Source organism: Trematomus bernacchii, unplaced genomic scaffold (genome assembly GCF_902827165.1).
Source record: "Trematomus bernacchii unplaced genomic scaffold, fTreBer1.1, whole genome shotgun sequence".
NCBI classification, from domain to species: Eukaryota; Metazoa; Chordata; class Actinopteri; order Perciformes; family Nototheniidae; genus Trematomus; species Trematomus bernacchii.
This window is the reverse complement of record NW_022988043.1, coordinates 6893720-6911284: the sequence shown is the minus strand read 5'-3', so window position 1 is coordinate 6911284 and position 17565 is coordinate 6893720. Positions and strand designations below refer to the sequence as shown.

General features: G+C 39.3%; 1 protein-coding gene across 11 annotated transcripts in view; it reads right to left on the bottom strand.

Moving 5' to 3' along the window:
- Positions 1 to 729: 729 nt before the first annotated feature.
- trim36 (tripartite motif containing 36) overlaps positions 730 to 17565 on the bottom strand; it is a 29488-nt gene continuing 12652 nt past the window's right edge. For 9 of the 11 annotated variants that reach the window (XM_034118135.1, XM_034118139.1, XM_034118137.1 and 6 more), the window contains 9 exons: positions 16402 to 16497; positions 15581 to 15718; positions 15223 to 15338; positions 13506 to 13627; positions 9023 to 9140; positions 8690 to 8895; positions 5318 to 5501; positions 4850 to 4963; positions 730 to 4014 (listed from right to left, as the gene is read on the bottom strand). In XM_034118135.1, the coding sequence (XP_033974026.1) occupies positions 3645 to 4014; positions 4850 to 4963; positions 5318 to 5501; positions 8690 to 8895; positions 9023 to 9140; positions 13506 to 13627; positions 15223 to 15338; positions 15581 to 15718; positions 16402 to 16497 (1464 nt within the window). In that variant the 3' untranslated portion in view covers positions 730 to 3644. The remainder of the gene's footprint in view (positions 4015 to 4849; positions 4964 to 5317; positions 5502 to 8689; positions 8896 to 9022; positions 9141 to 13505; positions 13628 to 15222; positions 15339 to 15580; positions 15719 to 16401; positions 16498 to 17565) is intronic. The other 2 variants (XM_034118144.1, XM_034118146.1) reach the window with 1 other exon arrangement.

Genomic DNA, 17565 nt, shown 5'->3' with positions numbered 1-17565 from the left:
ACGTATTTTATACATTATTGGTGACGTTTGTTTTTTGTTCAAAAGTTTGCAGTTAAAATATTCTGATGCTTTTCAAAGCGTCACTACTACTTACATTTAACTCCTTCAGCTATAAACCATTCAACTACTAAATTATTCAGCTATTTCCGGACATTGAGGCTATACATGTTTATACCTTTTTTAAACCTTTTCTTTTAAATATTAAGCTTCTTCACTCTTTTTCCTACTCTTCCAGTTTAACATTTCACTTTCAAGTTTTCAACAAAGTCATTGCAATGCATTTGAGCTGTAACAATTTTGATTCAAATAATTTCACTTTTCTGCATTTCTCAGCTAAGTTCAGCAACACACTTACTTGGTTTCTGTAGCTAAAAGCAGCTACAGAGACCATTCAGCTAATAACATATTCAGCTTTTTCAGCTAAATTCAGCAACAAATGTACACAGTTTACAGCATTCGCACGCATTTTCAGCAGGAAATGCATTTTCTAGTATTCTATTCAATTTCTGCTAAAAGAGCCCCCTAAATACACTGGACCTTTCCAATACATTTTAAATATTTAACACCTTAGCAAATTGAATTGGATGTTTGGCAGGTATTCGTCTGCATAAAGCAGTAAGCTACGTATGAATTCAGAACACAAGGCTGTCCGAATGTTTAGGCATCTGTGAACTTAATCAAACGGTAACTTAACTGCAAAAATGTGTAAACATTATTGAAGAGACACAATTGATTTAAAAACACTAGTTTTATTTGATCAAATCCCCACACAGCAAAATAGAAATGGTAGCATTTCCAGGTTTCAGAGCGAAAAATAAGATATTTCGACATCTTTACATACCAAATACAGAAACCCACCACTTACACACCACATCCAAATCTAGAGGACAAAAAAGATAAGGAGAACTGCACTGTCTCTAATTTAGTTTAAAAAAAGGGTGTTACTGAAAAAAAAAAAAACATTTACAACACAAGTATTTTTTTACCTTTACTGTGCATCAAGGACAATCCCCTTCACAACCACAAGTAAACAACTAATTGCAGTGCAAATTGTCTTGATTTGCTTACATCTGGCCTAACAGTTTCCTACAGCCCGTTTAATAATATTGCACGCACTTATTTTACACACCCGCAGAGCCATTTTAAAGTGCCAGCTTGGAAATGGATTGATAGCCAGCTTGCAACATTTTTTGGTTCTAAATTCATTACTGAAATCAGTCTAGGATGCATTTTAAATTGTAACATTGTATGAGATTTTCAGATTTATATAACTACATGCAACTGTGCTGCGAACAAGTGAAACAAAACCAAATAAAGAAATCCAAAGAACATTCAGCCATTTGTGCTGTAATAAAGAGGAAATACATTCTGTGAAACTGCAAACCTGCAAATTCATAAATGCATAGACATGTTTTGAAGATCTTAAAATAGTCAATTTCAAAATACAGGAATCAACTCATGTATGAGACTTTAGAACGTTGGAGTGAAAATAATTGACTGGAAAACTAATAATGCAAACTGTCAGAAATCCAATATATAATTGAGACTGCAGGAAGTTTCTATCCAGCTACATGCAAGAGCATGAGTTTATTAAATGTTTGTAATCTAAGTCTAAAAACAGTTACGTGTTGCACAAGATATAACCAAAGCATTTAAACTGACAAATCAAACACAAAAAGGTGGGTAAAGGTTGTTACATTAGTACCATTTGATAAACACTCCCTTCCACCAATAGTGATACACATCTTTCAAGTCCATAAACAAACACAAACTGATAAACATTTAAGATGTTTTATTTCACAGAAAATAATACTCTAGATTAATATATACATGGAAATAAAATCAAAAATGTTGACAGATCAGCTTACCATCTCACATTAAAGAAAAAGGCGAAGATATTGAACAGACTGATACGGACAGAGCGCCAAATGAAACCAGATGTCTTTCTGTGAGGAAAGGTACAGTAGTTATGGTTTTCCAGGCCTGACAGAGGTAGGTAGCATTGGGCCCCGATCAGGGCCAGAAACCTGAGAAAACACACAGATTACCCTAACCCTCCAGAAAGCAAAAATATATATGAATGTACAAACAAACCCATTTGCAGGCACATATACAGTATACTTGTACAAAAATCCAAGTGTGGTTGCCCAGCAAACAGTCTGTCCGGTGTGATCTGTTAGCCTTTATCTGATCTGATTTAGTCAAAGCCTATCAAAACTGAGGTGATCTGTCTGACAGCTAAGCCCACCAGTGAGTAACTAATATGCTACACTTCATGCGTCTGCGATGCAGGTAAACGGTGGTCTTGATTGAAAAAAAAAAAAGTCCTGAAAAGTATGTTTGCGATAGCACTTTTTGTAAGAACCTGAATAACTGTGTTGTGTTTTTAGACTGTGTCTGAAGGCTGCAAGGCCACAGAGTGGTGTGTTGCACTTAGAAGCAGCACCAGAACTAACATGCTCGGCTATTAATGACCATGCAGCTGTAAAACAGGCGTCTAATACAAGTACATGATGTTCTTGTACCTGGCAGGTTTTATGGTGTTAGTCACATTCAGTGGCGTGCAAACAGCGAGAGGCTTTAAAATAAAAGTGACTGCTCCAGGATTAACATTAATGTTGGTACAATGTGAATGCTCTTGTGAGTGTGACAGTCCCCGTGAGACATTAATGTGCTGATTACGTTTACAACATTTAAAGTGAAGAAGCTAACAAGGTAGTGATCAAAGCGTGATGATTGTTAAGTTTATCGTGTGCAAGGCTTCATTCATAATTTTGTGCAAAAACAGCTGAACATAACTGTGACCGGGAGGAAAATGTGTGTTTTCTGTGATAATGTCAAGAGTGAATATGTAAGTAATGCATACTAGTAACAGTTATAACATTGACACCAGTGTCTGTGATCAACCCACCTACAGTAAAACTCAAAGTATTTATGCCGATAAGTATTTCCATAATGCTTGTGCAATAACACCAACACCTGCTTGTTAGAGCAAACTAAAAGGACCCATTTCCTTAAAAAGAAAGGCACAAAGGCACTAGCTTTAAAGTAGCTACTAGGCTTTCAGGTCCATCAAGATTACATCTACACCTATGCTGCTACATAGAGACAAATAGTTATAGAAACATCACCCAATATTTAATACACACAATAATCTATTAACATATACCTGGCAAAAGAGGAAGTGTTAGTGTAAGCTCAAAGGCATTTCATGTTAAAACCATAAAGACTTAAAATTATCGGAAAACTAACGTTGCAGCCAATTCCACTAATATAACAAACAGCTGATCATAGCTGGCACTTAAAACCAGGGCAAATACAATGAACAGATACAGAGACTTTGGTATATAGAGAAGACCTTTGACATACCACATCTCAGCCTCGGAGGACTTTTGTATGTGGACACTAGTATTCAAGTCCTTCTCGTGTATGGATCATACATTACACATGCCATCTCTAAATAGGCCAGTCTCCAGCAGATGTACCACTTTAGGACCAAAGGCCCTGATTAAATCTGCCTCATCTGACCTAGAGAAAATCTGTTTGGATTGTACTCCACCACCCTGTAATTAAAATCTGCTCTTCCCAGAACATGCCTAACATTAAACTGACGCAGGTCCGGATGCATGAGCATGCATCCCGCCTCAGAAGGTCAGTCTCTTAGCAGTGATAAACTCCTCCAGTTGAATCTTGCCGCTGCCCATGAGGCCGAAAGCAGGATACATTGTTCCTGAACAATCCACCTGCCTCTCATAAAGGCACCTCATGGTGTCGGCATCATAAAAATACACCCGGCACGCGTCGTAATCTAGGCATACACCGATGCGCTGTGGCAAGGGGAGCACGCGGTTGCCAGGGTCGCTGGACGCTGCATGTGCTGTGGAGACAGAGGAGGAGGAAGACATCTTGGGGATGAAGAGTTTGCCCATGCCCAGGGTGAGGAGGGTGAAGGGCTGGGAGAGCTCATAGCATGTGTCCTCACTGCCGCTGTCATGCCCACTGTCATGGTCATACCTGGTGAGAGGAAAGACAACAGCAGATACATTTTGTATCAAATGTTTGAAAACAACGTCATAATCATGTGGAAATTAATGTTTAATAAAAGGGATCTGCCCCAATGCAACCCAAGTGTGTGAAAACTAATGATTACTTATCAATGTATCTACTTGTTTTCTCAATTAATTATTTGGTCACGAGAATTGTCAGAAAATAGAATCTACCCCTTTAGAACTTAACAGTCTGAAACCGCATTGCAAAACAGAAACACATTTGATATACAATCAAAAACTTTAAAAAACAAAAGTACAAATATTATGTTCACATTTTGAAAGTGTATTGAACCAGTAAAATCTTGCAAATAATTAATTGTGGAATTTGTAACAGATCAGCTTTTTAAATCAATTTAACAAATGTACAGTGTCATGTTAAACTTATATTTGTTATTATTAAGCGCTGAGAATGCACACTCAACCTTCAAATTCAATACTGCCCTGTGTGAGTCACCTCACATGCATCGTGTAATAACCAAAGAACTAAGATGTCTTTGCGTAAATAAATGTGTTCCTTTGCACGAGCTGATCCAGTGAGAAAGGCAGGCTTTGTCTGAGAGTAAGCTCTTTACCAGTTTATCCTGGTTCTTACATCACAGGATTAGGTATGACTCGAGCACACTTATCGCTGTGCTGACTTTGTTTACGTCTACCTTTGCATACCTTACTGCAGCACAAACAAAGATACACACACATTGTACAACAAAAATGAAATTGTTGCAGTTTTACCATTTCTGTTTTTAATGGATGAACTTAGGGTCAGCTGTGGGTTGTGTACGTAGAGATCTGCTTGCACTTACCTTGGGCTGCTGGTATCTCTGGGATTGTGAAACCATTCGAGAAGCTTTGAGTCGGAGGCCACTCCAAATTTAACCATGTAGGAGTACGGCTCCACCTTGAAGGCCCAATAGTGTCTGCAAAACAAATGGGAACAAATGCTTTTAATACTGCAGGGCTGGAAATCACAATGATCTATTGATTATCATTTGTCCTTTGACATTCCTTATGCAGATAAAATCTTCTCAGCAACTTGATTGGAGGCAACACAAATAAAAGACTGTAGAGAAATAACAACCTTCTGCTCAAAATAATTTAAAAAAAGTTCCATCTCGGTTTTCACTTGAATATTTTATATCTAGGCAGCATGACATATTAATAGTCTAATGAGAAACTCTAACTGGCTAATGTTTCTGTTTTCACTGAACATGTGTAAAATTAAGGAAACAACTTATTTGTATAAAATCAAGGGTTGTCAGCTGTTTGCATACCTTCCCTGAGAGATGCCCATGTCCCCAATGATGTAGTCCAGTCCGATGAAGCTGCCCGTCTGCACACGCTCTGCAGCCAGGAGGAAGGCCATGCTAGCTACGCTCTCCACAGTGTCCCGGCGCTTGTTGAGAATTAGCCGCTCCGTGCTGAAGCCACATTTGTCGCTGAACAGGAAACCGAAAGCTGAATGTGTAGAGATGGAGGGAGAACGAACCATAGATTAAACAAAAACGGGAGAGAAGACAAATTACAGAAGGGTGATCAAAACAAGAAAAAGGTGGAGAATAAAAAGCATTAAAAAGAAATCAGAAAAGGAAACAGAGTCTATACAATTTGTGCAAAAGGCAGAGTTGTATTCCCTCTTTTAGAGAACTGGAAATGCGTAGGTGACAAGAGTGGACACACGAGGGCGCTACAGTACAATCTTAAAGAGCTTAGACCTAGATGCCATCATTATCAAACCATGAAGAACAGCCATAAAGCTCAATCCATGTGCAGATGTTATTTATATTTTATATGTGGGTGCAATTAAATGCATTCTATACATAGTTTATGGGCCAAAGGCCACAATTACAATATCCAGAATACCATGTAATCCAAGGTCTACAGGGGAAGACCATTTAATTAGCATGCGTGTAGGGAAGTCCTTCCAAAAACTAGGCCATATTAATGATAAAAGTAGAACCCTGCCTAAAGGCTGAGCAGATAATAATGCTGCCACTTGATGTCATGTAGTTTAGGCTTAAAATCCAATGCCAAAATATGTCAGAAACCTAAGACATTAGGTGCATAAAACCTTTGATTTTATAATTCATACAATTTGAATCAAATTATTTTCTTCAACATCTGGGCATCCAAAAAATAAAAAGCATCAGCTCAGCCAATTTTGTAAATCTTCCATGGAAATCCATGTTGCAAACATCTGCTCAGTAGGGATGGGAATTTGAAAGCAAATGTATATTTGAATATTCGACCCCCAAAAAAACGGTTAACCGATTAACCGAAATGTACATATCCTATAAAAAAATAAATCAAATTTTCTTTTTTTTAATTATTTTTAAAAATAAATAAATACATATATATCAAATAAGTATAGAAACCAAGCCGAATTTGTCAAATGTATTGAACTGGTGATCACAGTTTGAACAGTTGACAGCTATAGGCCTACAGCTTTCATGCTTAAAACATAACTTGGTTTTTAAATTAAAGAGGGATCATACACAAACAACATAACAGGTTAGGGTAACGTAACCCTATTACAACAGAGAACAACCTATAACAGGGCCTATGCACAGAATGCAGCTATTCAATACTCATTCTTGTTTAAGATTATGAGCATGTCTACATGCTCAGGGGAGAGGCGGGTGCGGAGACGATTCACAATCAGGCCAGCTGTAGAGAAGACCCTCTCAGCTGGAATTTGGACATAAGATGAGGTTTGAGTCTGCGTGATCTGCGTGTAGGGAGGGGCAGCAGCCATATCATTAGCTAGAACTAGATCTGATGGATTTGGACATAAACACGAGTGAAGTATAACCGGACGCGAGAGAGAGAGAGAGAGAGAGAGAGAGAGAGAGAGAGAGAGAGAGAGAGAGAGAGAGAGATCAGCACCTGCAGCTCTGCCCGCTGTGAGGGACCGGTGAGCGGAGCAAAACACACCTTTAGACCTAACACATTTAGCTATGGCACTGTCGTATACATTGAATTATTCCATTTGATAATTTGTAATCAACTTGGGCACCCCTCCCGAAAAAAGAAATAATAATAAAAAAATTCATAACTCACACCTGAATAATTTCGAATATTCAAATATTCAATTAATCGTTCCCATCCCTACTGCAAGTGTGAGGCTACCAGTAATTTAATAAATAAAAGAAAATTGGGGTAAAATTAATTGAGCAACATGGAACTAGTCCCAAAGCGACAATATTTTAATTTGAAATCCAGTTAAGTAGTAGACAGATATTTATAGTATGGATTTTCTTTTGACAGCGAGTTAATGATGACTTCGCAGCACAAGGGACTGAAAATTGAGCTCGACCATGAATAGACCTCAAAATCTTTCAGCAGCAATTTGCTTTTACACAACCAGCATATTAGCTGTTAAACATGCTGGTCCTACGCTTTGAGGGTCTGAATGATGTCCTACTAAAGAAGACTGATAAACGCTGACCAGCCAGGATATAAGTGATGACATGTTGCAAGGTCCTTATACATTTTGATTAGCGCTATAGCTGCAATGGATAGATTAGTTTTTATGCATTTGTGTCCACTCATGCTTCGTCATGAGTAGCCATGTGAGAGAGCCAGTCCGCGTTTTGTCCTCTGCCTTTCACTGGCCTGAAATGTCACCTCATTACTGTCGCACAGTGAATCCATGCACTCTGTCTTACACGAACCAGAGAGCACAGGAATGTGGAAGCGCCAACCACAACACAAATGACAAGGCTTGTGTAGGAAACAAATCAAAGCACAGCCATATCAGATGAGGGAGTGACGTGTCATATAGCATGTGTGCAGGCCCCTGCCATGGGAGGGGGAAATGTACAGTCTGAATTGTGACAAAACCAAAACAGCACCACAGAAAACGCCTCTGCAAATCTCAGATTCTTACACTTGCAGTATGAATAATCAGTGTAAGCAGCGAGGAGAATGAAATGATTGCCAGCTGAATATAAATCAAAGTGTCAGTGCTATCCTGGGAGGATATGATTTGAATTCAAGTTCAGCAGATGGCTTGGGAGGATTTTAATGAATTCCACCTGGCGTCTGTCAGGGAAGCTGAAATGGGTCGCAACAGATGCAACTACAGGTTTGTTTTCCAAGCTGCACAACACCCTCCACTCCCACACACACACAAAAGCTATACTGGCTTCAGCCATCTGAAACGCACAAAACATTACCATGGTGATAAACTAAAACACCATTGCATTCATTACCGCCATCAAGCATGCGGCAAGAGAATTCCAAATGTAAAAACAGCAAAGCATCTGTGATGTGATAATCCTCCTAAAATCCAAGACACTCAGACGTGTTCAGAGAGGGAAAGGAGAGAAGAGCTTAGCTGTTGCCTTGGCCAGAAGAGGCCCAACAACAGGGGCTGTTAGTCAATTAAATAATGCACTTAGCAACAACATCAATAACACAGATTCAATTGATTGAGCTTAATCTTTTAAAAACATAGCACACACTTTGACTACATTTTTAAAAAGGAACTCAAATAACCTCTTCCATTCTATTCCTTTATCCACTTAGGTCCAACTCAAGACCCAAAGGACAGACCAACACACACCCATCATGGGGGGGGGGGGGAATAAAACGACATGTGCAATACATTTTCTGGAAAACGTCAGCAGGCGTGTCGAGCTTACCAGGTGCAGGGGGGGTGTGGAAGGTGACCTCAGGGCTGTGGGGGCTGAACATGGAGTTCCTGCAGCTTTTGACCCTGAAGGAGTACAGGCTGTCAGGCTCCAGGTCAGACACCACAGTGTTGGGACCATACACCCTGTCTGTAGCCCTCCAGGCCCCACTGTCCTCTCCGTCGTCCTGGGACGGGGACTGGCTCGGGCCGCCCAGTCTAGAGAAAACAATAATATAGTTAAAGAAATTCTCCAGACATTTTTCACATAACTATAACTTATTTGTGGATCACCACAATGCTCCACTCTTCTCTTGCTGTTATATCTTTGTACGTGTGCACCCACCTGCGATACTCCATCACATGGTGATCTGTGGGGAGGTGGTCATCAGACAGCCTCCAGCAGATCGAGGCCTCGTTATAGACCCTGCTAGTGGACAGGTCAATCAGGGGAGGGTCTGGAACTGAAGATTAGAAAGACATGAAGAAAATAAAACAAAAATGACCAGTTAGTTAAATGGAAACCAGAGACTGTCAACACAAGTCATCCTTTAATGATTTAAGATATGACATGTGTGCATCACAATCAAATTATAACACATTGCCTTTTATCTAACTTTTAAAAACATTATGCACATGATGGCGGTGAATCCTGAAGTGAAAACTTGGTTCTGGTTATTAGCAAAATGCAGAGCTTATGCATAACTGGAAAACCTACTCTTTAAAATCACAAAGAAATGCCAGTATAACCTCTTGTGTCCTAATCATGCTTAGTACAGTGCTTCAGCTCAATAACTAGGGTTTAAGCAAATGCCGTAGTGTAAGTGTGGCAAAGATTAGATTTGTCAGGATCAGGACTATCCCCTCGGGACAATGGACAAGACTGTCTTGCATAATGGAGCCTGTTAAGAGGTTTTTACGTCAACTCACTGCCAGGAAATGCACTTAGTAAATCACCCACACCAACACTTTTCTCTTCCTCTCCCACTTTCACCCTCAATGTCCTTTCGTCCATCCCTTTACCATGGTCATTTGCGGCAAATTGTTCCCCTTTTGGTTGTGAAGAATTCCTAAGAAGCATCAAACTGTCTACCTCTGACTTAACATCCATCTAAATACCAAAAGCCCACCTCTCATCCATCGTCTGATTTCTGTCCACATAATCCACCTTATCATCAACTGTTCTCTCGGGCCGAGGCTAATATTTCTCCTGGAACAATCTCATTACTTGTAACCATGTAGGTCGGTGGCTTTTCTCTGGGATAAAGGCTTTCTTCAACACTCTTCATTCATTCTCCCTGTGAGAATATCCCCCATTCCCTTTGTAATAGTCCCCCTCTTTTTCCTCCACCCTTCCCATTCCGACTTCATTTTCTAAACCTCTTTCCCCTACAGATAGATTCCCCTTGTTGACCATTGTCACCACGGAAACAGAGCTCTCTGAGCCTCCAAAGTCACTGCTTATCCTCAGTCTCCAAAGTCTTTCCGTCGCATGCACAACTCACTATTTTAAAGCCCAATGCATCTTCATTTAACACTGCCAAACTTTCCGTCTATCAAATATACCTAACTTTAGTAATGTCATGACTAAACTTTAACTTTATTTTGAGTGCTCGTTTTAACATTTTGCCAGGTAGAATGGATGAAGATTAGTTACAGAAATGTTTTGTAAAGTTGAACAAAAAAGAGACCATCACAACAAATCATTCTCTACCCATGTAACAACACAATTACAGTCTACACTTCTTTATGAGATACTAACCAGCAGTTAACAAGGACAAATATGATTTCACCCATTTTCAACAGATGGACAAATGGGCAAAAAAACAAATAGGGCAGGCAGCCATCCAACACAGCCAGACAGACGGCGAGGCCCAGTTACACTGCAGGGAACCGAATCTATTGTCTACATTTTCAATCCACTGCTCCCTCTATGAATGTGATATCTCTTAGAGACATTTTGGAGGGGAAACCGTTATGTATGCATTGATCAACACATACAACATAACAAACAAGATGGCTCCCAATCATATTTAACACTTCACAATAGAACATTTACTTCCGTTTGTTTTTTCTATGAATGATACAAGAACAAGACGCTCATTGAGAACGTATTATGGAAACATTTTTTCTGTCAGGCAGGGATTTAAAATCCACATAAACGTGTTTTAGTCTCCTTTGTATAGGAGCTGAGGGGCACTATCCAGAGACACTATAGGCGTTCTTCCATGTGCCATCATCTCTCAAGACTTCAATTAAATTACCGCAGAGTATAAATACCCCTTCAGCTTCTTTTATACTCGGTGCACAGACTAAGAGCATCAGTAACCCCCGCAGGCCACTTGGATTAAAGACACACATCAATATGTGACTGCCACACAACTGCTGCATGCAGCACTTTCCCAGAAGGACTCGGGAGTGATTCATTTAGGGTACATTTTTATTTGAAAATCCAATTTTCTCCAGTGTAAGGATTATAGGAGAGTATAAGAGCCAAAACTGTGAATATTAAGTCAATTTAAACACAGCTTGAGATTAGGATAACATGTCTTTTTGATAGGTTTTTCTCAAGGTAATGCTCATCTCAGGGTATTGTTAAGCTACAAAAAGTGTCTGAATAAACAGTGGAATTAAACTGTTGTAGTTTACATCTACATTAATAATTTTCAAACTACAACACAATATGGAAATGGCTACCCAATATTGAACAGTGAAGGTTCTAGTGATGCAATGGGTTGCTGCATTTTGTACATTTCTTGTTTTATCGTACTTCTACGAGTGGTAGCTGCTTCAATAACCGATTTGAATGTTCAAAGAAACATTTTCCCACTTGTAGGATACCTTCTGTAAAACCTGACTTCATGTGTTGCTTTCACCAAAAACATTTTATCCATATCCAAAGTTTTTTAAAGCTAGTTTTAAAAGCATTTCCTTTAAACTATTGTCTTCATTGTACTTTGTTTAATTATCAAGGGATTTTCCAACTGTTTCTTCTTTGAATGAGTTGTACAGAAAGTGGTCAATTTGTCCATGAGTTTAGACAAAACCAACTGAAGTCTCAGAAATAAATCTCACATCACTGATTTTTAACAAGCAAACAATGGCTTTGTACAATGGCATTGTAGTAACAAAAGCTCACTAATTCTCCAACAGTCACTTAGAAAATCGTCAGCTGGATCCACTCATGCCAAAGGGACGTTAAATGCAACATTTCTTGGATGCTAAAGTCTTGAACGATTTATTTTGTATTTAGACTGTCTTATCGTTTACATCAGACTTTTTTTTTTCTCTTCAGGATGCCCCGTAACACCTGTCTTTGGCTAAATCCGACTGAAGAAACTGTCACAACTATTCGTCATGATCTGCAACAACGATATCCGTCTCTGCTCTCCCCCAGCATGTAGACAGGAGCCACACTACAGGCCTTTTCAAACAAGCCTCAACCAGACGCACACAATGTCTCACTCAATCGTTAAGGGTCAGTCACATTCCTGTTCTAATTACGTAAAGATAGGGTTAAAGGTGGATCCAATATAAACATCTTACTCAGCTTATTATTGCAATAATGTTCAGTTTAAGTGTGCATAATGGTAGTGTATTATGTACAATGCTCCAGTGTTAGTTTAGTATACAAAGTGGTTTTAGAAGTGTCAGCCTTATCTGCCAAAGATGATCAAAGTTGTGCCCAGTGTTGCAACACGCACATCTGTGATCACATAAGCTGCTCTGATACATGTACAATAATATTACCTTTAAAGACAATGACTGACTGATCTTTCAGTGAACCTCTTTTGATTACTTACACTTTCTAATTTAGACCTTCTCAATTTTCTGCACCTTTTGACCTTTGTATGCTCAAAAATGTAATCCGACATAAATTACACAAAAGGTTTTCAAGTACTTCAGTCCTTTATAGCTCTTTGAGATTCAGCAGAAATAAGTGTGTATACCGAGCTCTTTTACAGAAAATAATGAATGCTCACATGCATATTCCTTTTGGCACGGCATCAGAGTCTCTATAACTTGTTTCTTTTGTCTTCCTTTCTCAGTCTCATAACTCTTAATCCAGAAATAGTATGGAGCAAACTCTACAGTTCATTAAAGTATGTATCCTTTTATCCCTGGGAAACTTGATTGGGAAAAAAAATAGGCCTTTGTTATTCAACAGACCAGAAAAAGCTTCACAGAGCAGTTAAAGCCACTTCGAGTGTATTCAGGGGTAGACCCGTTTATCCAACAGATGACCTCTGACCTCTTGGTACAGCACAGTTCAGAGAGCTATGCTGTGATGGACAGGTGAAGACAAACAGCTTGTCCTGGCCGTTTGTCTAGTTTAAAAAAAAAAGGGAAAGTAGTTTTTGTTGGACTCACTGTTTGAAGTGGCAAAGCCCTGCCCTGTAAAGCAAGTTGCCACAATCTACACGGACACATGAACAAAAGCTGCCTTCATTTTCAGAGCTCAATAGAAGCAGCAAAGTGACCATTGACATGAACTAATGGTCACTGTTTCCAGCCGCTTGAGGGCAAGTTCTCATTCAGCCTTGTCCTTTAACACAAAGTTTCCAAGAGGAATGATGTGTGGAAACACTACAAAGAAACAATGTGCTCCATGAGAACAGAGATCCCCTAGAAAACAGCCGTCACAAAATGGGCTGAAAGTATTTAAACATTTCATGATTCTAAATGGAAAGGGATTTAAAGTAAAATAAGAATAATTCCTAAAATGTAATGATCTTGTTTTGTATAATATGGTCAGAGCCTCATTCTATATATTGTATCTGGATATACAAATATTTCACACCCTTTAAAGTAAAGTCAAATGGTTTTACCTCCTCCAAAGCACATCTCTTTGAGCAGCATTTCCTCTCTGGATGTGTCCAGCACAAACTCATCAAAGCAGGGATCAGACGCAGGGTGGAAAGTCCTCAGAGACTCTGTGGCCTTCTGGATCCTGAAAACAAACAAGGCAACAATATTTATTGATGGAGGTGATTCATGATTAGCATTACATTATTATTATTATTGCAAATCCAACAGCTGTATTTCAAGACAACAACAAAAAAAGGACCACACTTCACTACAGATTTATTTTTCTCAATATCTCAAGCGCTCAAACATCAAAAGTGCTCAAACATTATAAAATCCACCATGTACTCTAGCCTCATTTATGCAGTTGCATCTATATTCTTAAGTGAAAAACATGATTGAAGTGCTTGTCAACAGGAGGAAAGTGTACAGGGCTTAGTATCATGGTCTTGAGAGTGAAATGGCTTCCTGATGATCCAAAGCTGCTAAGAGAGATCAATTAGTGAGCTTAGAGCAGAAGGCAGCACTGACTGGACACTGCAGCAGCATTAGTCTTTACTTAACTCTCCACAAGTCTGGAAACCTTTGTGCAGGTGACTTTCTGTGTTTCTGACACACTGTAGTCACCCAAACACATAATGAGCTTGATGCTCTCAAGACTAAAAATAAACAGAGCAAATCCTACTTATGAAATCACTGGGAAAATGGAAGCCATTGCTAATGATAAACTGCGAGCAAGAAAAAGTAGTCCTATCACACTTCAGTCTCCCACTGTGGGGCCTGTTAAACAGTTATGTTTGGCTTCTGTAAAGTGTGTTGGATTTATATCTGTAATCATTACTAAGCTTCTTAATTATTCATGAGACAGCTAACCACAGTTTACAGTAAGGATTTTAGTGGTGCGAATAATTCCCGCACAGCTCAGCTTCCTGTTGAGAGGAAATCTTCCAAGATGCCAGAGAGGTGCTTATATGCACTCTCTATTTGAAACATGCACACACACTTTTATGGTAATGTTAATCGCTGACTTTGTGTTATTGTATTGTTGATTGAGATGTAGACAGCCATCTTTTGGGATTTACGGGGTTTTTATTATTGAATTGCAATTGTGTAAGGCCCCTGGTATTGTTCAGAATCTTTAATATCTCACCATAACATTAAAGGTGGGGTAGGTTTTTTTGGAGAAACCATCTCGAGTGCGCTAGAATTTGAAAATACACAGCCGGAATAAATCTGCCACTTCCTTACAGAGCCCCTCCTCCAACACACACGAACGCGCACATGACCAATGAGGGCACGAGATAAGTTTGTGCACAGATGGAAGGCTGACAGGCAGGTAGGCCATTCAGTTATTTTAGCCGGGCCGGCTAAAATGATTGGTCGTGCTTTTTACAGTACTACGGCTTCCACAGATGAAATTTTTTTAATGGATTTTTTGTCAAAGCACTTCGGGTTGCTATCGGAATATTAAGAGCATTCCATGGAATATAACAAAAAGTGTATTTCGAGCCAGTTTCTCAAACTTACCTACCCCACCTTTAAGTATTCCTGACTGGAAAGGGGAACAAAAACTAATTTAAAAAAGTTGGAAAAAATCATCCATGATTGTGAACTTTTGCTGTTATAAATGGTATCTTGGGATTTAAAAATCTTCTGAAATGTATCTGTGAGTACCATTTGTAAGGCAACAATTACATAGTTTAGTGGACATTTTGTAAAAAGGATGGTCAGTGCGCTTACCTGGTGTGCAGCTGCTTTGCAGTCTGTACAAAGCAGGACTGATCCGTCTCTTTCAGAACCTCCTGAGCGTAGCCCACTAGGCCGCTGTTCTCCAGCATGCCCTGGTACTCCTCCACCTGAGAAAAAATAAACAACACGGGGGCATTTTTACCTTTAGCAATTCATTAAAACATTTGGAATCCTCAGAAAACGAATTCCCTTCAAAAGAAAAGGCTCGATTGCACCACTTATCAGAGACAAACAAGATGATATTTGTCATGTGTTTGATGCAAGCATGATTCATGTTTATACAGAAACATAATGATGAATACAAGCATGCATGTTAATAGGAATGAAAGTCAGCCCTAGTATTTCATACCTGAACTTTGAGTTGGTCCAGGCGTCGGTTTCTAGACTGCTCGATGGACTTCAGCATCTCAGACTTCCTCTCCTGCAGAGTCTCAAACAGACGCTCAAAGTGCTCATTGGCTTGGCGCTCTGCTAGCTGTCCATTGTCCTTTTAGAAGAAGATACATTTTGTTATTAGTTTGTACAAAGATATAAAATGTTCTCATGCCCCTCCCTACATGCAAACATTTTTGAAAGGTCAGAGTATTTGATCATTGTATCAAACTCTGGTTTGAAAGAAGGTTGATATAAACAGTTGAAAATATAATATATTGAATCCTAATTTCTGCAGTAATATTCAAGGAAGAACAAGTTTAAATAACACATTATACAACTTAGGTATTACGAAAGAAGGCTTTATGGACCAACAATTCTTTAAAGAGCATCCCAGACATATCAGTCCTACACACCCTGCTTACAAACATCAAAAGTGTAGACATATGTAAACACTACCCATTCAGCACCAGCATACAAGTGAAAGAGGAACAAGCTCAGAGGCTGAAACCCAGACATGTAGGAGGGACACTCGTAGGCAAATCCTATGATCCGTGTTTGTGTGGTTTGCATAACATTTGTTTAGTGACCTTCCTTATTCGTACACAGACAATGCTCAACTTATCTCACTGGTTTGTGTAAGCTGTATAAATATTTGTATTCTGTAAGAAAAGATAAAATGCGTTTTCATTGTGCTTGATAACATCTAGCAAAGTGACTCGTTTCTGAGGGGGTATAAGACGTGATTCTGGCAGCGGAGTGAGGAAAGGACCTGCAGCAGGATGAGTCAGCTCTCACCTCCGTCTGATTGATGAGCAGATCCAGATCAGTAATCTGAGCCCTGACCTGGTCCTCTTTGCTGATGAGGTAATGGATACTCTTGGCTAGCTTCTCCTGGGGAGAGAAAACATCACCAGCATATAATGTTAGTTTTATAAAAAGGTTTAAAACTCTGAAGCCCCTACACAGCACTAAGATAAGTTATAACTTGGGCTTTGGTTATATCCGATACACAAGAAACTTCATTAACAAGTGTTCCATTTTAAGGAATCGAGAGAGATTTACATTCCTAAACTCTGACATAGGTTGACGTATTTTCCTCTCATCTTACATCACATTCACAACTGCAGCTGTTGAGCAGGGCGTCCTGCATGACCTTCATTGTGAGAGCGTGAGAGCCTGTTACAGTGGGTGCTGTGTCAGACAACATTCAGTATAACAATGACAGGGCATTATTGTTTTAAGTTATTGAAACCAGAGCCTCTTCCTGGCTGACGAAGGATTCCGGGACATTCAATACATCTCCCTACAATTTGTAGAGACAATGTACACAAAATCATGGGCAACAAATGGTCTCATTAAATATTAAGCAGCACAGTGTTTGTGCCAACACAGGCTAGCAGATTGAATTAGGAAACAGATTCTGCCTCTGTGTGCTAAACCACCTTGCATCATGTCCACTAAGCCGAGTGTTCATGCAAGCAAGATTAGATTACTAATCAATACGTTTAAACCCATTTTGTTAAAAGGTTTCATGTGCTTTTCGTCTCATTCTGCCTCATAGCCACTAAAAACTCTTATAGAATAATCTAGTGACACTTTTCCCACATAAGCTAAACCTAACACTCAAACGGATATAAATCATTTCTACCGAGTGGAGAAAAAAAATCTGAAGAACGCACATTACACCAATTTGTTTTAACCCTGTTAGCCAGCCTGGGTTTTAGTTTCCAAAAGAGCGATGATATCCGAGGTCTGGTGCAGCACAGGTACAGGTCAGACATTCATATTTGAGCAGGACATGAGAGATGCAGGGATCAGTCAGTCACTTAACTTCTGATATTCAATCTGCCTTGAAGGGAGCTTTACGTTAAGATACAATATCACATTTCAGTAGATTGTACTAAATATCGACAAATGTTTTCAAGTTTCAGCGTACTGAAAAACAGTACTGAAGTTACA